The 24,220-nt window shown below is 39.6% G+C and overlaps 2 protein-coding genes across 6 annotated transcripts in view; both read left to right on the top strand.

Moving 5' to 3' along the window:
* Positions 1-20,718, top strand: part of kiaa0825 (KIAA0825 ortholog) — a 156,682-nt gene extending 135,964 nt beyond the window's left edge. For all 5 annotated transcript variants that reach the window (XM_015030054.1, XM_015030052.1, XM_015030051.1 and 2 more), the window contains one exon: positions 19,706-20,718. In XM_015030054.1, the coding sequence (XP_014885540.1) occupies positions 19,706-19,889 (184 nt within the window). In that variant the 3' untranslated portion in view covers positions 19,890-20,718. The remainder of the gene's footprint in view (positions 1-19,705) is intronic.
* Positions 20,719-22,749: 2,031 nt separating this feature from the next.
* The window catches only part of arb2a (ARB2 cotranscriptional regulator A), an 87,691-nt gene continuing 86,220 nt past the window's right edge, over positions 22,750-24,220 (top strand). Inside the window, exons 1-3 of the mRNA XM_015030050.1 lie at positions 22,750-22,856; positions 23,409-23,549; positions 23,676-23,777. Coding sequence (XP_014885536.1) covers positions 23,429-23,549; positions 23,676-23,777 — 223 coding nt within the window. The 5' untranslated portion in view covers positions 22,750-22,856; positions 23,409-23,428. The remainder of the gene's footprint in view (positions 22,857-23,408; positions 23,550-23,675; positions 23,778-24,220) is intronic.

The following is a 24,220-nucleotide window of genomic DNA, read 5'->3' as shown; positions in this document are numbered from 1 at the left end:
AGTTGCCGTTTCAACAGCATTCAAATTAGAACAAATAAAAACAAAAAGGCTGCCTCTAGCTTTCTGGTGTTGTCTTGGATTTTAAATGAACTCCAAACATTGTCCAAACATGTCATGGTAAACAGATTAGAACATTGGAAGACTAAACCAGTGTTTCGGCTATCGGTGAAGAACTCATCAAGCTTAAATTGTGCAATTTCTGTCGACAGACAAAGTCTTCGAGCGTCTGTTGCATCTGTCCTGTTTTCCCAAAGCTGACTTTAGAGTCTTAATTCAGGGTGCTTAGTTGCATCACTTGCTTGCATGATAACAGCGCATACAGTTTAAAAGACATATACATGCATTCACATGCACCATAAATGTATGGGAGTCTCTGCAGACTTAACCGCCCGAGACACACAGCACTCAAAGGGCTGACACGGACCGCCCACAGAGACACCTTTGCACACACCTTACTCCTGGGGAACATCTCCATTCTGAGGATTTATAGATCCTAATAGACATTCCTTGCAGTGCCCTGAATGAGGTGTCAGAATTGATGGCATGCAGACTTTTATTACCTAGTATGGTGTGTGTAATTAGGTTAAATAGATGGGGTTGGACACGCATGGTATAAGCTACATTTCTCACCCCGACTAAATTTATTGGCCACACTCCGCTCTCTGAGGTCTCCTCTAATGCACTCATTTGCATGGGGGCACATGTAACTGATGGGTGTGCTACTGTTACATCAAGCACTAAGCACAATGACGAGGGCTAACTCATGAATAGCCCGGTTCGGTGGTTGGCAGCGGCCTAGCTCACCAACTGCCTATTAGCTATGATATGAAAGCTTCTTGGCAAGTGTTAGATTGATACTTGACACTTCAGACAAAGCTCATTGTCATTATAATTACTATACGTTGGGTCTTAATTTCATGGTCGTCCATATTGCCAGCATGGTAGGGCTGTCTGTTGCTTACATCTTCAGTAACAGCTGCCCATTCAGACGGGGTATCTAGCTGCCTTTCAGATTTTCAACAGTCTCAGGAATAACGACTTCATAATGACTATAATCATTGCAGATATAATTATTTTGCATCATCATTAGTACAATTAAATAGTATTTGGTAAGATAACATAACAGTTTTTGTTTCTTTCTCCAGATGTCTAATCGAGTATGTCTTCCATATAAAATACTAGCAGAGCACTATATGTGCTATGACCTGTTCACTGAGCAGTCTTTTAAAAGAATCACTTCACACCAGTTGCTCTGTCATTTACTAGAGGGTCCGTCCCATCTGTCTGTTAAGGACGGCCTGATTATGAAGTGTATTTGATGAGGTTAGTTGATAATGAGCGGAAGCCGGCCAGCAATAATGACAGTGTCGAAGCTGAAACAGTAGCCTGCATTGGGGGATGTTACCGTTCGTACTTTTTTTTTTGGACCTTCACAGATTCCAGTTTTCCACCCCGAGCCCATTATTCGATTGAATCATTGGGAAGGCGTGTCCGCTCGTGTGTTCTCGCAAGTATGATCTCATCCACCAAGGTCTCTTCCCTCTACTTTAGGGAGAAACAAAAAAAATAATCTCGCAAAGAGGGCTGTTCACATCGATGTGCACTCAAGCGTACATCCCGCCTCCGAGTCCAAGGCCAAGTGATTGGCTTGAAGCAGTTGAACCGTTTCAGTCCATGCATACGGGAAATACGCAGGCTTAGGGTAACATCCCCGTAACCCTGCTGCTCACTTGTGCAACAAGACAAACCCTCCACTGGAATGTTGGATACACACAAAAGCATTTTGGCTATTTTCTCCATGCATTTGGTTGTCTTTTTCTGTCACTCCTCTTTTTTTCCCACTTCCTCTTCACCCACATACAACACTTCCTCTATTCATACGCTTTCACTCTTTTCTTTTTTTTTTATATTCCAATCTTTCTTCATACTTACCAGTACATGCTCACCATTTTCTTCCTACTCCACCCTACCCCCATACCCTCAAGGGTCGGGGACAGCATAGAGAGGGGTTTGCTCAAGACAGGGCCCATTGACAGGCTAGATTGGCAGTAACTTATTGTCTATTGATGGAGTGTGACAAATCATGTGGGAGCGCAGGGGTGCGTGGCAGTGAGAGCCAGGGTGTTGAGTACGTGAGCGTGCCTGCATGTGCACTTGCAACTTAGATGCATGTGTGTGTTTGTGTGCCTGCATGTGTCAATGCCTGAACGTGTGTTTGTGCATAAAGTCTTGGTGTGGGGCAGGCGGCATAGCCAGGACCCTTCACAGCTCATTTAGCCCAAATGGGGCCACCTGGGTGGTGAGGGGGGCTCAGCAGGACCGCTCTGGCATTCTGGAGCCCCGCTGACAGCCCCCTAATATAGGGGCTTTGTCGGCCTATTAATCAACACAGCCACTCTGACAAATCACCACAAGTATGACCTAATGAGCAGGGAAAGGAGGATGAGGTAAAGTGCAGAAGCAAGAGGCATGATGGAGAAGGTAAAACAGTGGCTACATGGATAAAGCTGGACAGAGTGGGAAACTAATGGAAAGTAATTGAAAGGAAGTAGGTTGACATCACAACTGGCAGCTCAGGCAGTTGGGGTCAACCTGAGGTAATAAGAGGCGAATGCTAACCCAGTTGTCATCTGTATCTAACTCTCTGAGTCCAAAACAAGCGAGCTGATATGTCGAATTGGAAGACGAAACCATATCATTCAAACAGTGCTCTCGTAAGTTTGAGAGTAACAAACCAGCCCACCAATTTTCTATTGCCACCAAACAAATTAAACTATAAATTCCTTCAAGACAGTTCTTTTTTTTTCTTTTTCTTTTTTTTTCTTTTTTTTGCAGAGACTTCAGAGAAAATTAGAACTGCGTAGACATTTGATTTTGAACACAAACAACATTGATGTATGTCTTCTTCTCCGGTTCCCACCCTGAGGTGAGCCGACATCTAATCTCTCCACTACCAATCTCGAGTCCAAATCACATTAGGTGGGATCAGAGGTGAAACTGGAGCTTTTCAACAGCAGCCTGTTCTCACTAATGAACCCCCATGGCCATCCATTGCATATTACAGCCACGCTGAGTGAGGGCGAGAAAGTTTTTTGCAATAATCATTATGTAATTGCACAATGGTTTCCATAGCCCTGACATTTTGAAAACTCGATAGCAATATCTTTATGCTTCTCCATGGGGAGTGGGCTTGGAAGGGCTGCACTATATATGATGGATGGTTTTCTAAGGCTAAACAATATACTTATTGTAATTATCTATGGAGGTGTCCATCTGAAGTTTGTACTGTAAACTAAATTAGTTTATCTGCTGTGAATTATTTCGCTCTAAACCCCCACTGACTGTGTCCCATTGGTTGTTGGAGTAAATGTGACCTACCCGCGAAGTCGCTCTAACTTACTTTTGCCAACACTTCCATTACCATAACTATTTCTTCCCCACACCTAATTTCTTCTGGAAATTCCTTATAAAGCCTCAATGAAAGTTTTGACTAAACTTATCTGTGCTCATTCATATTCAGCCCACCACTGAACACTTGAGTGAATATTCAGAAGCAGCATCCCTCTATTGACTTGTATCTGTCTGCTGTGCACCTCAGTGATATACTAAGCCTTAGCCTGTCTGGTCCATTGACTGGCCCAGGATGGAAGGGCAGCAGAGAGGATTCACAACTGCATGCTCCTCCCATCAATTACCTGGTTAGCTACCACTTATGTGAAAACACTGGCTGTGTGACACAGTTAGCCTTGTGCACAGTTTGTTAGGTAGGCAAGGTAATTCCTTTCCATTTTATGTTTATTGATATTCCTTGTTAGAGATTGATAGGGCTTCGCTAAATTTATGTGGACTTACATCTGGAGCATGAGCAAGTTCAGCTTTTATTGTAAACAAAATGCCAGAACCTCTGACATTAACTGGCTTTAAATTCAGGATACAGCATCCTGACCTAAGTTAGTATACCATCCTTTTGTGTGTGTGACTTTACCCAGTAAAATCCTACATAAGAATCTTTTTTTTTTTCTAATCAGTACCAGCCTAAGTCTGTTTTTGCTTTCTTTATCATTTGTTTATGAATTTACTAATGTTTCTCTCTCCATTTACACGCTTCAACAATAGTTTTGCTTGCTGTACTTTGTTGAATAATCTTTCCAAATTCACTGATTAAAGAATCACATCTGGCTTATGATCCAGTCTGTGCAGGGCAATTGCTATACCACTCCCTTCAGCAGCTGCAGCTATACAACACATAATGCCCTGTGAATACAAAGCAATAAGAGCTGCAAATGAGTAGCTGGCGTGTGCTTCCTTTACATTTTGCATTGATAACTCAATCTTTACAGTCGATTTTTGTCTTTGCAATGTGCACCATATTGCAAAAACATCCATACCATTAAATTGTTTTACAGATTTTCATGGTACAGCCACAAAGTCCAATGTACTATGAAGGTTCTTCCTGTGAAAGGCCAACACAAAAGGAAATATTACAAAGGTACATCTCAGAAGTGTGGTCTGCTTCTCATCCTCCCAGAATCCTAAATAAAGTAATCGTTGTGTGCACATACTTTATTATTAAATAAAAAGACGTCTAATGAAAGCCTGTGGTAACTCTAGAGGAGCTGCAGAGATCCACAGCTCAGGTGGTAGATTCTGTTCACATGACTAAGATTGTTCCCGCACCTTAAAAATTTGGCCGTATGAAATACTGGAAAGAAAAAATGTCCTTGTTGAAAGAAAGAAAAATCTGCCAAATGCCATTTAAAGAGAAACAGCTAATAAACGAGAGAAGCTCTTGTTGTGGGGATTTTTTTTTTTTTTTTTAGGTAGCCAAGGTAATTCCTTTCCATTTTATGTTTATTGTTTTATGTCAAGGACATAAAAGCTAGTCAAGAATGAATGAATTTGAATGGAGTTAAATGCAGGCAGCTTAAGGGAAAGAACTATTAGAGACAAAATACTTGAGGCAAGAATGGGGGCGCACCTTCCAGCAGGGTAAAAGCTAGAAACAGTCAGAAGTACATGAGTACAGTTCAGGTCAAATTTGTTCATAGGGCCTAGAGACATGCAAGCCAAGTTGAAACATACTCCAAGCAACTGTCAGCTATAGATGAAATACAACAACAAATTGACTCAGCGATGCTGAATACAAACGCATCCTGCAGATTGGTTTGTTAAATTGTTTTCAAACCATCTATCATTCCTCTTCCGAAATTTGATTGTTCGATTATCTAATTTTGTCGATACAAGCTTTAAAGAACTGAGAGGAAATACCTGTGTAGTACGAATGCTAAACAGCAGAAGCTTCATGACAATCATACGGATGAAGGCAAAGCAAAATCTAATCGGGATGTCATGCTTGCATTTGTTTTCCTGATAGGTAAGCCTACAAGCGGATTGTGAATCATGATGTTGCGCTGTTCCTTTCATAGAGTTTGTCACTGTTTGTATTTTGTTTTGTAAGAAATGCAAAACTGCCAGAGGGCTGTGTGTAAGAGAGCAGACACACTGTGCTCTCCTGAGCTGACAATAGACCTTTACATCAAATCCCTACGAGGTGAGGCATAACTTAAAAAAAAAAAAAGAAACATCTTTTCATCGCCCTTCTTATCTCTTTCACACTGCTGTTGGCAGTAAAAAGCAGAAAGAGAAACTGAAAGAGGGCGCATTATGATTTTATTATAAGGACATAGAAGGTAAAATAGGGCAGACACGATAAGGATCGGGAGATTAGGATGGAGCTGAACAATAAATTATGCAAAGTGTTTGAAAACACATACAGCTATAATTAAGTGGCATTTGATTTTAAATGAGTTGACAGCACGAATTTATTTATCTCCTTAACCCCCTAAAAATGCCATTAGCATGGTAGAAATTGAACTGTTTGAAATGGTAAAAGAACAAGGCCCTCATCTGATAGACAATAACAGAGCACCCCCAGCCATATACAACACACATGCATGTGCGCGCCCATACACAAACACACGCACACACACGCACACGCACACACACACACACACACACACAGAAAGGTAAGATCATTTCCACATGGACTAATCAGCTCATTGCAGGCACAGGCAACTGTAAAACCACAGGAGCCATAGCTAATAATGTCATTATGAATGGAGCCTTTACACTTACATTTGCAGTATGGCCAACTGGTGCCTGTAAGTGATGCAAATTTTTCTGCAGTTTCAATCAAATATGTTATGTTTTCTAATATAAAAATGGTTGCTTAGGAATTGCTTGGCAGTCTAAAAACAGTTTCTTTCTTTAAAGAAGAAAGAAACAGTATAATGTATTGTAGTGAAGGCAAAGAAGTACATGCGCTGCCCCAGACAGAATCATGGCAAGACTTACTTTAGCCATACCCAAAGAAACAGGCAGGCAGTACAGTATTTCTCTAAATGTGCAGGGCAAAAAATAAAATTTTCCAACCAGTATTGTCCAATTCTGATGAATTGGAGATGGTATTTTACACACTTTTGGTCCTTTTTCTAACCATTTTCTGTTGAACCTGAGAGATAGTTTAGTGTAAAAATACAAGAAGATCAGCGTTTTCTGAAATATTCAGATTAGCCCCTCTCTTTTCTTACCGGTTCCTAGGAAGCTATTTTTGACAGTAAACCTCTGAAATTGTTTAAATAAAGCAAAGAAATGTGTTTTACATCTACATCTGCTTTAGTCAGTTTATGCTATTACTTAAACTGTTACAATATCAAAGTTAAATCAACCACACCAGGAATGTACCCAGCAAAGCCAAGGCACAAATTTTCATGAAAAAAAAAAAAAAAGATGCTGAAATAGGAAGTTTATTTGTAGCGGCTTGAAAATTATAGACAGGTAGGCTGAAAAACTAAAGTTTTGTCACTTTTGCAGCTTCTCAAGCCTCACCACTCTTTAGCAGAGTTTCCACTTGATATATGCACAAATGACAAAGAGAAAGTCTTGAATAAGTCATAGATTATTTCCTGCTAGCACACTGAGGTGAAGTAACAACAAATAACTTTTTTCCTCCTCTGTAGGCTGTTCAGTGGGGAGCTTGGATGAGGGAATTCTTGTTCTCTGTGTTTGCGCTAGTGTGTGTGTGAGGAGGGCAAAATCTAAAGACTATCTGCATCGTCTTTGTTCATTAATTCATAGGTTATATTTTATGCATTTGGTGACAAGGTTTAAAGGAGGAGACCCAAATACAGACAGAAGGCACGGAGGCAGGTTGTGTGTTCTGGCAGGCTTTCATATTTGTTCTTTAAAGGAACCTGTGGATGTACAGATCACCTGGTGGCAACAGAGGGTGGAATGAACAGTTGTGGTTGATGATTTGAGGAAAGGTGTTCCTCCTGCAGGCAGCATTTTAGCTGTGTGGATGCAAAACACCTACCATGGATCTATAATGTTTGCGTTACAATGCCAGGTTTATGTGGAAGTGTTATGTGCATTTTTAATTTTACATGTCTTCTGCGGTTCAATCTAAAAACAAATAAATCTAATAATTGGGGGAAAAGAACATAATAAAACAAGTTGGTACTTCAAATCTGCCAGATTTTGAGGACGCTAGTGCTTTCTCTTATTCGGGTAAGCCCACAGATGTTCGGAAGATTTCATTCTGGACTTCGGCCAAACCATTTAAAGACTATAGGTCTGGTGAGATCATTCTTTGGATTAAAGTTTGGACTTACTTTGATGCTGCAAACTTTGAACCCTTTTATATTCAGCTGTCTGAGACATCTGACATTGTTGGATCCAAATTAACTGGAGCTGTTTTTAATTTGACAAAATTCCCAGTTCGTTTTTTTTAAGTATAGTATAAGGTGTGTGTCTCATTTAAAACGGGGAAAGGGACACGTTACACTTTTTTTTTTTTTAAGTCATTGTTCTATTGCTGACATCATCCAATTCTGCTTTAGAAACATCTACAAAATTTGGAGCATTACAGGAATGTTGGTTTGGTAGCACCTACTTGCCGATGTTGAATACCTGACCTACTTACTACACAACCAATCAGGTCAACACATTTTTTTAAAAAAGGATTTACATTTAAGATTTATGCCACGAAGTGCCTGATTTGTAATAATGACCAAAGACATTTGTCGTTAAAAATCAACTTTTTTCAAGTTCTTTATGTTCAACCTTATGAATAGATTTATATAGGAGGGCAGTTTTTGTTCCCTGATGGAAATATTTGTTTTGCCTCATGTGAAGGGAACTTGGGAAGTGGTGTCAGACAGGGAGACATAGGACGCAGCAGAGACTGTTGGCTTTCCTAACGAAGGGGCTCACTGTAATAATTTACTGTAGCTCAAGAAAGAAAGGTCCCCCTTTCACACAGACACGCACACACACGCATACACACCATCGAAGTGCCTGCACATGCCCACAGTTCTCAGTGTCACAACTTCTTCTGGGGGTGCAGTTTCAGTGAAAGATGCCAACCTGTTAAGCCAAGCTCCTAACAAGAGCCAAACAGTTGGGAGACTCGGAGGCAAGCAAAGAGAGAGAGGCAAGGTGGAGGGAGAGGTGGGTCAGGATTCGAGATAAAAGGAACAAAGAACTGTCAACCCTCTGGGACACAGAAGCCTCAGTGCCTGTACTACTGCACTGACCAGGAGACAGTATGTGGACTTGGCAGGTGTTTGGATACTTGCTGTTGTCCTCATTTTTCCTGCATATAAAAATGCGTCCAAAAACAGCACCTGTTCTAAATTGGACCCCACCTTGTCAAACACGAGCAGTGCCCCCCTCACTCTTTTCTCCCCGAGCAAGATCTTAGCCACAGAGCAACAGTGAGCATATCTGAGGAATGTATCAAGCTGTGTCTTATAGACAAGTACTCACAGTCACACTGCGGTGGACAAGCAGCATAATGATGTCTGAAATAACAGAACAACCGCTATGACGTGCCACGGTAATTGCTACCCTCCTGTCCACAGTACAAATAAATGTTGAATCAGAAGGCAAACATATTAATATGGAAATGTCTACATTAATTTGGAGCATGGCCTAAATTATTCAGTAATTAAGCCACTGCAAATTTACACAAACTTTCCCCTGGATGACTAGAGAGAATAATTAGGAGTGAGAAACAGCCAAGCAAAGGGATTTGATATATTTGGTCACATGACATACAGTCTGACGTCTTTGAAAGAAAAATATATTTAAAAAAACAAAAGGTGTCTGCCTGAGACGAGGGGGTTTTGGCCCAGAAAACACACACTGTAATCCATCCACAGCCACAGCATACAGTGCCTCTGTAAAGTATTCAAACCCTTTCAATATTTTGTTGTCTCGTTACAGTTGCAAACTTAAAAGTTCAAATGTTTATATGTGGGGATAAATTACACAAATTAAAAGGAGAACTACAAACTAAACTTAATTGTTTATCTAAGCAGGATTTTTTTGAAGGACTATTTTAGCATATTTTATACTGTGTGGAATGGCTGGGCTATTAAAGGACACATGCTTATTGCATGACAGGTTTGAATATGCAGATCATACTGGGGGGGAAAGCAGAAGAAAGAGCTACCCAAATGGATAACTTCTACTTCTGAAAACAACCACAATTCAGCATCATAAATGTTGATTAGTGTAATTTTTAATTAGTTTAACTGCAAAGTGAATTTGTCTGTCTTGGTAAATTACTCTCCGTATGGGTTGGTTATTAACTCACTTCTGCAACCCATTTCATTGCAAAATCTTTGAATATTGTTAAACAGTACTGTCCATAGAGCTGCACAACTTAGCAAAGCCTCAATATTCATTACAATATCAATATAAATGGTAAAACAACACAATTAGGATGAAATATTAGCTAGGTCATTACATATGGTTCCGTGTTCTGCATATGTTATATTTAGCTAGCTAGATGAACTTTTTCTGCTCCTGATTCCCACCTGTTATGTAGCATTTGGTGGCTGAGCAGATGCTCAACCTTAACTGGGAAAATGAATTGTAACTGATATTATAATAATGTTCCTCAATGTTGTCATAATTGTATGATTTCCCAAAATGTTGCCTGATGTTTTATATTCTCTTAGTCATTTCATCCTTTTTCCTGTTCCATGCCTACTTTTACTTTGTAGATTAGGTATCCCTTCTTTAACTGATTTGGATTTATGACAGGCTAACGTCTTCCTTACTAGGTTCTAATCTGGACAGTCAATAACAACTTCCACAGTTAATAATTACAAGCCACTGAAATGTAAGTATTTGCCGATTCCATCCAACAGGCAGGAAAACTTCACGTACCCTACTGCTGCAACAGCACACACTGTGCTGCCTCTCTTGTACATCTTAAATTATGTCTTGAATTATGGGTCTTTTCCACTGTCTTATGAATCTGTGATATGTTTTACACCATCCAGTCAGATTTTTTTTTAGATTACTTCGGTTAAAATATTGCAATGTTGAAATGATTCCTCCCCCTCCCCCCATTTCTACTTCTTTTACTTTACATCTGTCTGTTCTTGGACATTTCATTTGATGATTTAAGAAAAAGCCAGCCTGTGCCTTCTGATTAGCTTATTATTGCTTGAACTTGGAGCCTGAGACCATGCTGCGTTTGAAGTCTTGTGTTTGTGTGAGTCCCTCTGTACATGCGCATGTGAACACGCGTGCCTCAGAGGCTAGATGCGTGTTTGTGCTCGAGCAAGAAAAAGCGTGTCAGCTTGTGTAACTGTGGATGTCCTTTCAAAGGGCCTTCACAGATCTGTCCGAGGCCCTTTGATCAGGCCATCTATGACTTGACTGCTCTTGACGGCCCTCGAGATGGGAGGATGTCTGCTTGGTGGGAGACAAGACCGGTTTGATATGGTTGAGAAAGCGTCTTTGACATGCACGCTCACACATACACAAACATAAACATCAATACACATGGTTAACAGTTGTGCAGATTCGTTCATGTGAAGCTTGAAGACCTTGGAGACAGGTTTACCAGTAGTTTAGCATGTGGTGAGAGTTCAGAAATAGATTCTGGTGGTGGTTACTAAAATTGCACACCATGAGTTGCAGACTCTGTGACTCATTGTCTGCTCCTAATTTTCTGAAAAACCATATATAACATTTCCTCTTGGCAATCCCAACACATTTATATTTATTCTTTCACTTTTTTTTCTTCTGTCAGTGACATAACACCCACCCATCCAATCAATTGTCTATTCAGTCAACAACATAGGCAATACGGTTTTGGCATACTATAGAAGATACAACATTTCCAGAAAATGACTTTATGTTAAAGGGGCAATATTATGTAAAATATACTTTAATGAGTTATGATGTTGCACTGTTACTCCCTTGTCAACATACCTCTCCTATGGCAACCATTCAGATGTTCAAAGCTCCTGGGTGGACTCGGCGCCGCCTTCAAGATGCAGCTCCTCCTCGGAGCTGCAATTTACAAGCTTCCCCAGCTTTCACTTCACAGAGCACCCTTTCCCCTACGACTCCCCTACTCAGCTCCTTGACTAGCCAGCCGTAATTAGCAAAGACCTGGTGGAACTTGACACCTGCTGAGCTCGTTATATGAGCTACTTCTCAGTGCAACACTGGTAAAAATGTTGTTACAGGGTTAGTAGAGGAGTGATGGCTCTAAAACGGGAACGGGAATCGCAAATGCTCCACGGATTTTGTTTAGATAGACATTGAGATAGCTATGCCTTGAAAAAATTCTGTTTCATTGATTTGTAAGCCATCAAAAGGTTAATTCATGATACTTTAGTTCACTGGAAGAGTCCACGTGATGTATTTTGTGAAGCATCTCAAACACACCGTTCTGTTGTATGACATAATGGAAAAAATCATTAACATCTACCAAGATATGAGGAGAGTTTAATGAGGTTTATTCTTTGTGTCAATTTCCAGATACCTGAATGTTTTTATTAACATTCATCTGTACAATCAAATGTATTAAAGTATAAGCAGGTTGGAAATGTCCAGGGATCAATACATTCAGGATGGACATAGGTTTGTGTCCTGGGGATAAATATGTTTCGGTGCAAAATGTGCGCATCCATCCTGGAAAAGCAATATATAACAAATGCAGACATCTCCAAATTTGCCTTAACTGATTCTGTGAAATGCTGAATGTCATAAATAACTAAGTCCATAAAAGTTGTTGTTTGTTTATCTAAAATGCATTCACAAAAGCAGACCTATTCAAATATTTACCAAAAAAAAAAAAAAAGCCGTTTTTGAATCAGATTAGTTTCAAGCTGTACAGGCTCAGCTATTGTCATTCTTTCTTGTTTTGTAATGCAAACTCTGTTGGTCAGTCTATTTTGTGTGTATTGAATTATTTTTTTTTTCCATTATTTGACGTAGATTTGGTTTGATACTGCGTATTTCTGTCCTGGCTGTGTTACCAAGTGTCCTGCAGCTTTTGAGCGGACATCACTTTGTATTGAGATTATATTGAGATGGATCCCAGGTAGGGTCTAATACTGAGTGGCAACACCACGTCACCCGGACATACTGTAGATCTGATGCTGAGTTGATCTGACAATACAATGGATCAGTGTTGCAGCTAGTAAGTCAGAAGGTAGAGCATAATCCCTTCTGTCAAGTCTCTGTCTCGTCAATATTCAAATCCAGCCAGCTGTCCAATGGCTGTCAGTTACAATCTCCCTCTGGCTTATAGCCCCGCACAGGCACATACCCAAATTGAATTGGATGTTTGCGTCTCATTGGAAACCGAGTCAAAAGAAATGACCTCCTGTCCTATATTGTGAACTCATCAGTTGTCTTGGATGAACTAAATTCTGATCCACAACATCCATTATTATCTAATTGCTCTTGTTTGTGGTTTTATTTTTTCCCCCTAACTTTTAATTCATATTTTTTAACTTCCTTTGACATAATTTGTTGTGTAATCTTTAGAAGTATATAACTAAATGCTAACTGTATTGCAATGAATTAAGATAAGATTTTACTTAGTCTTATTCTGTTTAAACACACACTGACAATCTGTGCCCACATGTTGTACTTCTACATTTATCCGCTCTCATCTTTTGACTCATAACCAGACGCTCTGCGCCCTGGTCTCACCACAGAGCTGCTGCTTGAGTTTGGAAGACCAGTTCTGGTCAGGTTGCCGTAGCTGAGGAGGTTCATTTGTCTTTAGAGAGCACCACTGCTTGCTTGCTGCTGTCAGAAAGCCGGATATTTTTATAGCTTTAAGCTGAGGCTTGACGTATTGTTTGTAATGTTTCTGGAGACGATGGAGTCAATCTGAGTGTTCTTTCTGAGACGCCTTTACCTGTTGTAGCCGTTTAGTCTGTGATGTAAATGGCTGAGGAATTATTTAAATCTGAGAAAGTACTTTCAAATTCAACGGCAACACTAATTCAAAGTTTGACAATCCAAAGGATGTCTGTAACATGGCGACAAATTTGTACAATTCAAACATTTAAATGCCAGTGCTCATATTTATTGGCACCTATATTACAGATATGTAAAAAGCCTCAAGATGCGTCAGGAAAAAGCATCAGAAACATGAACACGTGAAGTAAAAACTTTGAAAAATTAGAATGGAATTGAATAGAATAGAATGATCTGGCCGCAATCTGAGCATTAAGTAGTGGAAACACATAAAAGTAGATCTAAGAAGACACTAACGTCAGTTTACCAGTTTGGTCGATAATCACCTTAGATTTTTAGTAAAATTCTGATTGCCTTTGGCAGAAATGCGAGAGAAAATTCACAGAAATTGTTCACCAGACATAACTTTGACCTTGCTCAATGCCCAAAATCTCAGCTCCCATACCTGAATCTTAAAAAAAAAAAAAACCTGGTGGGTGAGCAAAACAGGAAAGTGCAGAAGGGGCAACCCAGAATTCTCCATAATCTATCCAATGAATGTAGCCGGCTCTGTATTTCTCCATGTGTCCCCGTTGATATGTGCTTCTCTTCCCACTTCACTGACACATGTCGCCCTGGCATCCACGGAAAGGCCTGACCTTTGGAAAGTTTAGCGCTTTAAATATTTAGGCCTGGGTTATGATGGATTCTCCAGGCCCTGTGGCAATGTGCAAAGCCTCTGATTAGAGCTTGCTGTCAGAGTCATTTAGCAGAGCGTCTGGCTGTCGGTGGCGCTCTCTGTTTGACAGGCGCGCCTTTTTAAACAAACAGAGGTCCCGGTGGCAGAGCAGGCACTGCAGCCAGAGCGGTACAAACACCCCGACACTGAGAGAAACCACAGACAGCTGCTAAAGAAACCGCTGGCCACAGACTCGTGATCTAAGCACTCTGTCTTTTCGCTCACTTGCACCGAGTTCAGTGCAAGCAGTACTTCTTTTACTCGTCGTCTCTCATTCTTTGTTACTCAGAGAAACAGCTTTGTGGAGGTTTTATCTGCACTGTGTTTTATTGCTTGATCTCTGGCAAGATCTCGAATACATTTTCAAGCTAAAAGAAGCAGGAAGGATGCTGCCCGTCTCATGTCTGCAGCCTTCCCGTGATGAGCACAGCTCTCACACTGAAACCGATGCGAACCAGCCCTTCTCATCTCACTCTGAGACAATCTCTCGTGGCATCAATCCTGTAAATATATGAGTCTTAATATGTGTGTCCTATTCTGTATTCAGAGGAAGAGCTAAGTCAGCAGCTCCAGTATTAATGCATGAGAAATGAGCAGAGCCCATAAGAATTAAAGGGTAAGACTCGCCTTATTAAGATGTAAATTCCGGGGAAAAAGTTGCCGAAATGAGGATACAGTGAAGTTACTGTCAACTTTAGCCTACTTATGCATTTCTAAGAGGCGTTGTTGTGTCATGATTGTTGAAATTAGATGCACATAACAAAGCGCCTTGTGTGTTTGGTTCAGCCACGAGATCAACCGGTCCCGGCAAATCAGCAACCTTTTACCTTACGCACCAATTTACAGTTTTGCCAACATTATCTAGTGACAGTTTACATCAACTATTGTGGTAATTCTATTTGTATGTACGCAGATTTGTGTGTGTGTGTGTTCTCTTTATTTTTCCCCCCCTCTCTCCCCACCTCTGTCTCACTCTCATTTCAAATTTGCACTTAACACCTTCCTAGGGAAAGACTTCTCATTCATCAACAGTGTTTGTCCCGGTGACAAGCAGGGTGCCTCCTGCATATCAATATCAGCTAAGACAATGCTGAGCATGTAACCTTCAGCTAAATGTCATTCTGCTTAATCCTATTTGAAAATTAAACATTGAAAAACCTTTACCGTACCTTCCTGTCTTCCTTCCGCTCTCCCCTCTCTCTCTTTTCCTCTTTCCCTCTTTTATTGGGTGCCATTCTTCTGGCTCTCTGTTCTCCCTCGTACAATTGCTACGCTCGTTCTGCATGCCGTGTGACATTTGTATTGTTCTGAATGTGGGAGTTTTTGAATCTCATAATGGTTATTCGGTAGAACTGATTTTATTCTTTGTCACTCACAAAAACATCAGGTGTAACTTCTTTTCAAGTTGTGTGATTTCCCCTTTTGTTCTTCAATCTTCTCATTCTATGGATCGATGAGTTAGTCTCACCACTGGAACATTTATGCATCTTGTCATGTTACAGCCACCAACTCTTGGATTTTGGCATCAGACATGCACAAAGTGGCACATAATTGTGACAAATGAAAATTTGAAAAGTGCTGTCTGAGCTTGTTTTCAGTCCACTTCTCTTTGATATCCGTAAATAAAGTCCATTACCTTCAGATGACACCTTATAAGTAAACAAAGGGATGTAGGCTTAATATAAAAAGTGACCATTAGGGAACTAATAGCATCATAAACAAGAAACACAATGGACAGGGGTAAAGTTGTGGAGAATCTGCTTTTACATCTAGTCTTTCTTATTGTCACGATCCGTGTGTCTGTGTGTTATTTTTGAGTTTATTTTGTGTGTAGTCCTGTTCCCTGTGAGTCTCTGTCCTGACCTTCCCGTTGATTGTTCCCAGGTGTGTCTCGTTCCCTTGATTACCCCTGTGTGTATTTAATCCCACCTGTTGTCTATGTTCTTCGTCGGGTCCTTGTCTGTGTCTGTGTCTTAGTCCCTGTCTAAGTGCGCTTATCCAGTAGAACTGCGTAGTCCTGGATAGTGTAAGCTCCCATTTCCAGTCCTGTTTATCATTTGCTACCGGTGTTTAGCTGTTTGCTAATCTCTCCGCCGTGCTGCCTGTATTAGACTGTTACGAGCATCATTATTATTAAATTCATCATCATCTTCACCATAACCTGGGTCTCTGCGTCTCTCCTCACCACTACCAACCACCAATTCTGACACTTATGCCCATGACATACATAGTGAGGTACTCACAGCCCTGCATCGGCTGATCTGTTTAGAAGTAAGTTCGTGTTTCAAGTTGAGGGAGTGACATGGTGATGGTTTGTTGGACTGCTAAGCTGCAGGGTATAAAAGCATAAACAGAAAGGTGTATAATTGTAATTTGGCTCATTTGTTCAGACAAAAAGGATCCCAACATGAGGTCTTCCACTGATATTGCTTTGAAAAGAATGGTATGGGAAGAATTCATGCTCACTGCTGATGCCAAAGCTGCATCACAACTTCTGTTGTCCCGCACTGTCAACTTCCTTTCTGAAAGGTGACTGCTGTGTGCTGCTTGTAGGTATATGACATAAATATTTTGTGAGGGGTTCTATAAAAAGCAGGCTTTGAACGTTTCAGTGCACCATTCACTCCATTTGCCAAATATGGAAAGAGTACAGCGTAACTGGCAACCTACCAAAACATGACCGTCGAGTGTACTTCACAGGGTGAAGGACAGCAGGAATCGGAGAAGCAGCCAAGAGGCCCAGGATAACTTTGGAGGAGCAGTAGAGACCAATAGCTCAGGTGGAGTAGTCAGTCAGTGAAAAATCAGCCATGCACTCCACAACTAAGTCCCTTTGGAGCATGTTACGAGCCATCCAAGGGACACAGCACACTAGGGTCAGAAGAAGTTCTGGCTTGTGAAAACCAGAATTGGGCTTTTGACTCATATTTTTGTGGCCAAAAACTGCACAAAAGACTGCACATCTTGCTGAAGACACAATCCCATAAAACAATTTGGTGGTATCCTCCTGTCATGGCAATGCTCCATTTCAGCAACCACATTGAAGCTGGCAAGATGTAAATACAGAGCAATCCAGAGAGAAAGTCTGTTAGGTGTCGCAGAAGACTTCAGACTTGGAGGATCATTTGCAGGATAAAAACATCAAACTCACTGCCTGAGCAACAATCAAACAATTTAGCTCAAAACATGTTCATGTATTAAAATGATCTGGTCTAACTGAAAATATCTGGGAAGACTGGAAAATAATGTTCATTGACACTCTTCGTTCAGTCTGATGGAACTTATGGAAGAAAAACAGGCAAACATGTCGGTCTCTTGATGTGCAAATCTGGCATGTAAAAACTCAGGAAGACTTGCAGCTGTAATTGTAATTGAGGGAATAAACAATGCATGTCATATTTTTACGATTTTATTTGAAAATAATGGAGAATTGTCTTTTCACTTCAAAAACGATCGGATACTTTGAAAGACGTGAAAACTTTGGAAAGGCGTTGTAAGAAAAGTAACTTACACACAAATGACCCTTCAAAACACAGATTTATGACCTGAGCATGCAGAGAAGAATGCACACTCCTTAAACAGACCCACTTCTTGGAGGGCAATTACTATGCTTAAATTACATTCAAACGAGCCAAGATGATGTCCAATTGGTCTAGACACAATCTGTCGCAAAGACTAGAACTCCCTCAAAGGCTCTGAATGTTAGTTTGCATTGAACACATATGATGTTCTTCATCTCCTGCCTCCTTTCCCCCCTTATATACACTGTACACTTCACACACATCTACAAAGCACAAATATATAGCACATGTTTCACAGAGGCTGTAGAGGGAAATAGGAATGGAGGCAGGGCAGGATAAAAGGGGATGGAAAGATTGCAACGAAAATGCAATCATTTGCAGTCGAACAGATATAATTCTTTTGTGGAGGCAGTGTAATGCGGCGGCTCAAAGACGGCCCTCAGCCCATCCTTGTGGATTTGATTGACCACAGTCGCTCGTCAAGGGATTCAATCGAAATACTGTGAGTGAATTACAACGAGACTAACCTTGATGTCCTCACATCGAAGCCCTCCACCCAACTCTGCAGCTTGAAGAATTAGAAAATGTATAAGAAAGACATACTGTGGACGCGATTAAACGGGATGAAGCCGCATCAATTCATTCCGTAAAATTTTGTTACCCAAACTGAGATTGCTCTGAAGATGCTGAATGATAACTTGTCCATGGTAGAAATCAGAGAGACTTGTAGAAAACATTGACCTACGGTGCCTTGAAAAAATAACTTTTAAACATTGATTTTTCTACATTTCGTCGCGCCTTCAGTAAGACTATCGGGATTTACTGTGAAAGACCAATATAACGTAATGAATAATTTGAATGCAAAGATGTGGTCATATGTTGTTTTCAAAGATTTTGACAAATAAAACCACACCGTCGTCCCCCACCCAACCTATATCAACACTTTGATAAAGGTTGGGTGAAGTTTTTTGGGACATCAACTAGAAATTTGCCTATTTTGTAAAACAGCTCAGATTCGGTTAGAGTGGATGGAGATCTTCTGTGAATATCAATTTGCAAATCTTTTTAAGGATTATCTCAAATTATTGACCTTGACTAGGCCATATCAATAGATTGTTAGGCTATGATCAAAGCTAAACGTTTTTATTGTACACCCAGCTTACTGTTTAGATCCATTATATTGTTGGAAGGTAAGCCTCCACCCTACTTTCCATTCTTTTGTAACAAATTGAACTTCTTAGAGTTTTGTTTTACCAATAACTTTCTCTTTTCTATTCTTCAATAAATACTATATTGGTGGAGTTCACAACAAGGAGCTGACCTACTACTCTATCCTTTTTTGGATAGTGAACTGAACAGTTCTCCATGAAACATCCCGGCTTGTCTCATAATCTAATCCTGATCAAAACATCTTCACAATTCCCTGCTGTGTTCACTAAGAAAGTCCAAGGGCTTTGAGCACTGTCAAGTTAAAACAGCAAATGCACCTTTGCAACTCACTGTAGAAAGAGAGGCAGTAGCAAATATTTTCTTTTAACTTTTCGACTGTTGGAAAATATGCAAGTTAATGTTCTGAATTAGTTTTGTGCACATGTTTAAGATTGCAGAATTTGGCACAGCTAAAACTGCAAACACAAAGGGAAAAAAAAAGGAGTCCTAGTTGAGAATAAGGTGTGGTTCGTGTTATTAGTCAGCAACAATGTTTCCTCAGAGAAAAGACAAAAAAAACAAAAAAAAGACTCTAAAAAAACATTAAAATGCAAGAGCAGTCAATTTCTCTGTGTACCGATGCGTGTGGTAATACAGAGTTTACAATCTTTGAGATTTTACATATGTTGAACAGATATTCTGGGTATACAAACATAAGTCGGCGACAAAATCTGGCACCAAAATGAGTTTTGGATAAACGTTTAGTTTGAGTCTAAATCAGGCATGTGGTGCCTCATGGTTGTGAGATATATTTAGAGGCGCGATATAGAAAGATAACACCAATTTGGTTGAGAGCTTACTGAATATGTTGGCAAAGTCCTAATGCGTCAAAACACGACATATAGGAGTCAAACTCAGACGATTTTGCTGAATGTGGTTTTTCATTTAACCCTCAGAACTGTTTGCTGAAAAATAACAGCTGTTGTTGTTGTTGTGTCTCTTTGCTCTCCAGGTGGGATATGCAGGAGGATGCGGAGCTAGAAGATGGAGAGAGAGCAATGGTGGAAGAACTTCAGAAAGCCTTTTTTGTTTGCTGCTGCAGCGCGGGACCACAAGATGCCTCTGGAACTGATGAGACACCAACAAATCAGACCCAGGGGGAAGCAGAGCCCTGCGATAAAAGTACTGCCCAATAACAGTGCACAGCGTCGGAGTTTTTATTATGTAGTAATTTTTTTTATATTCTCTCGGCGCTCTCAAGGTGGTTGTTTGTGGACATGTACGTGCACCCCAGTTCACACATTTGTGGGAATATGTTGGCCTGTGCATGTACTGGAAATTTGCATGTATGTGCAGAAAAACGTGGAAAAAAAAAAAAAAAAAAAAACTCCACTAGAAACAAACAAAAAAAAAAGAGCACGAGCTGGTGCCTTCCTCTGTCTGCACACACCTGAGACAAATCCTCTCTGCCGTTCAATGCTGCATCAGGTGCTTTTTCATCTTTTTGGAGCACATCTGCAGAAACCAGTTCCGGGAAATAAAGAGTTGCGATTTGTTTGTCTGGGACAAGATAGGACTGTGTGATCACCGTAGGTAGCTGATGTGTTTTAAGACTGTGTGGGTGGAGAGAGTACTGTCAGCATGCTTTCTTTTGCTTTCTTTTAAGAAAACGTCAAACAATATAGTTTGGAAGCAAAATATTACCTGTTTTTGATTTTTTGATGTGTTCCAGAAATCTGCCACACCGTAAATTATCAGTCAGCATTTAGTGGAAACTCGAAAAATATTCATGTGTACGATGACTGCTAATTATATTTTTCTAAATGTGTCTATATTTTTTTATTTATGTGAAGCACTGTAGGTAAAATGTTACACGTCAAAATACAGACACAATTGTACTTCAGTAAGGATGGTTATGTTTATTTTTAGATAATACAGTATTATCTCTGTGATGTCATTTTTATATATTGGATTATCGTTTTAATGGTGTAATATCTAATTTTCAAATAAAAAAGAAAACATTTGCTCCTTTTCTTTAGTCTGAATAAAACAATAGTTTTAAATGCTACTATATGAACTATTGCTACTGAAAAATATGTTGCTATAAAAACATTAAAAGTAAATGTAGAGATATTACAATGAAAAGTGGGGGACCACTACGGAGACAAAATCTGGAAACTCTGGAAATATATAAAATGGTACAACCACTCTTGTGTCTTTATAGATTTTATATTTTATGTAGGCCTAATAATAAAACTTGTTTGGTGGATGTTGTGAAAAAAAAAGTCAAACTAAACTGTTTTGTAACAGTTTTCTGCTGAAAATACACAAAACCTAACTTTTGATCTTCATTTTCTTCCTACCTGTCAGTAAGTACTGCACATGTCGGTAAGGTCACAGTTGTTTCATAGGAAGCTTTATATATATTGCTGCGGAGAAGTTTAAAGCAGGGTTATGTGATAACAATAACCTTCATCAGGATTATGGCACAGCAAAAACACAAAGACACGGGTGTGCACCTCAACGAACAGGCTGGGTAAGGAGAGCCAAGAAGCCCTTGGTAACTCTGAAGGAGCTGCAGAGATCTACAGCTCAGGTGAGCCAATCTGTTGAAAGGACAGATTATAACTTAAATAATTGTACCTTCGATAAATCTGACCTTCATGGGAGAGACTCATTGCTGAAAGAAACCCATAAAACCCATAAAAACTGAAAAGCAGTAGTAAATCAAATGATAGTCATGTCTTTAAATTAACCAGTTAAAGTCCAGACCTAAATCCAAAGCAGGATCTCTGGCAAAGCTTGAAAACTGCTATTCACAGATTCTTTTCGTTCAGTCTGACAGAGGTCGAATGTTAAATTTCAGTCTGTATATAAATACTGTATGATGAAAACATCTTGGTTTTTGTTGCACTGGTTTTCAAGTGTTGAAGTTTGGTTGTGGTTTGTCAGATTCCAAGTTCTGCACTTTCTGGCAAATACCAGCAAAACAACAATTGATCGACAACTGCCATATTTCAAACAGACAATTCAGCAAGTATTGTCTTGTTTTTGTTTGGTTTTGATTTGTTGTGATTTTTGTCATAGAATACTTTTCTTCACCTATAAACAAAGATTCCTGGTAGCAAAAATAACTTTACTCTTGCTTTTATGTGGTTTTAATTAAAACATTCCATTTTGATTTTTATTCACAAAACTTTTTTTTTTTTTTTTTTTTTTTATCAGTGCACAAAGCACACAGCTTTCAGCCAAGTGTTTTGGCTGCTTGGACACAAAAGACTTGCAGATTTATTTTTTGTTGTTGTTGTTGTTGTTTTTGATTTGTCTATTGCCACTCATACAAACTTCTCTTAAAGATCCCAACGAAAAGTCATTCACACAGTTATACAACAGAGAAATATGTTGTTAACATTACTTATTATAACACCAGTTTCAGACTCAGAGTTACAGTACTGAAAATATTTGCTTACAGAATTACAAAATATTAAAGCTACAAAGTTGTTGTACGCAATTCATGTCTTTTTCACGCTAGATCGAAAAAGTTTTTAGTCCTGAAAGTGAGTATGAAAATTCACAATGAATCCCTTTCAATATTTCTCTAAAGGTTGGATACAAAGCCTACAGCATTTGGATGTAGGCTTTGTATCTACATCCAGATACATGTATGTAACCTTAGTTGTTAAATATACATGTATGAATCAGGACGGATGGCGAAGGGATGAGAGGACAAAATGAGCGAATACACATTTTGCCACAATTTATTTTTTCCCCCTTATTGTTATCCAGACCTGGTAAATACTTAAATAAAAGTTCGAACCTTTGCAGATGGATGAAAGTTGTAAAGGGTTTTTAGATCTAAACATTATATAGACAACATTATGTTATTTGAATTTTACGTTGTAAAAGACAGGGAGAGAGAACTCAGCGCACACCCTGAAGTCCAGCACAAAAACACAGAATTATATTTCCGCCACAGTATCTGCTGTCTGTTCGGCACGTCGCGACAGCTGCTGCTGTGCTACTGTTCCTTTAAATATCCATTCCAGTTCGTTGCCCCGGTAACCCGGAAGCTTCACGCGCTCCTTGCTGCTGTGCTGAGAGTCCTTCCTGTTTCAGAAATTTGAAGGAAGCAGCAGCAACAGGACAGTCGCTGAGTAAATATGGTGCGTGAGTTCAACATAAAGTATGCATGCATCTGCAGTGAACAGCCCGGTGCTCTGTAAAGCTCCCTATGACGTTTGGTTTTAGTGAATGAGTGAATAAACAGACGAATATATCTTAGTGTATCTGTTCGCAGTTGTTCCAAGTAGAGCAGCTGTTTTTTTTTTTTTTTTTTAAGTCTGCGAAACATCAAACAGATGTTGTTTATTGTGGACAAAGTCACGGGTCTGTCCTAGTGGGCGTGAAGAAATGCTTAAATCTTTGGTCGGTTTTGAAAATAAGAAAAATGTCGCGGAGTGTGCATAATTAACTTGGTTGCTGCACGTGTGGAAACTGCCTGAGTAGTCCTTACTATACAATAGAAGTGTTTGTTTTTTTTATCCTTGGGCTAATTAATTAGAAATACATGTATATATGACAGCAATAAGTGACCCAATTACTAATATGTATCAATAAGTACGACGGTGTCTATCAGCTACACATATGCGTGTAATACAAAAGCCAGCATACATATTATTTTCTTTTACTCTATATTTTCCCTTGACTCATGGCAGGTTTCCTCTCAGTGATCTGCATGAGGGACGGACCTATGCGCTCTCATCTTTTTTCTGCCACATCAGCCTTGTACATACTGTGGATCACCATGGCCCAGGTCGCTGGCCAGGAGGACAGGGAGAAAACCACTGCACTCAAAGGTGAATGAACAACTATGCTGAGGGTTTGGGTTGGGTTGGAGTTGATAGTATATAGGGCCCGGTCACTATATAGTTTTAAATTTGTGTTAACTTATTTCTTAACCTCCCATGTTTCTTTGCTTATAGATTTGTTGTCAAGAATAGATTTAGATGAACTGATGAAGAAAGATGAACCTCCTTTCACCTTCCCTAAAACACTGGAGGAGTTTGAATATGCCTTCAATGAAAGTAAGTACATTTATTCATTGTATAGAGGAGTAGGTAGTAGTACAGAACCGACCCAAAGAGACTAAAACAATAGGTTCAATTAGCAGGATGGTCTGTTCAATAAAACTGAATGCAGAAACTTTAATCACCTTATACACCCACGGAAAGTAAGTAGATAATTATCAAATTATCTTGACAGTTATCTCATTAAAATACAGACAAACCATTGTTTCAGCCAAAATTAGAGAGGCATTTCACCAAGTTTATATAAAAGGACACTACTGGCAAACCTAAAGAACGTAAATAACATAAAAATACTCACTGTCAAACTTTAGCAAGATATTCTTTAGATCGGGAGAAATTTAGCTTCCCTGAAACTTTGAAGTTTAAATGTATCTGAATAAGATTTGTATTCAAATTATAATCAGGCAGTTTATGCAAGTACTACACTGTGATGCATTTAC

Source organism: Poecilia latipinna, unplaced genomic scaffold (assembly GCF_001443285.1).
Source record: "Poecilia latipinna isolate Pla-1442-1.1 unplaced genomic scaffold, P_latipinna-1.0 Scaffold171, whole genome shotgun sequence".
Classification (NCBI taxonomy): Eukaryota; Metazoa; Chordata; class Actinopteri; order Cyprinodontiformes; family Poeciliidae; genus Poecilia; species Poecilia latipinna.
The sequence above is the reverse complement of the archived record's forward strand: the minus strand, read 5'-3'. Positions and strand labels throughout refer to the sequence as shown.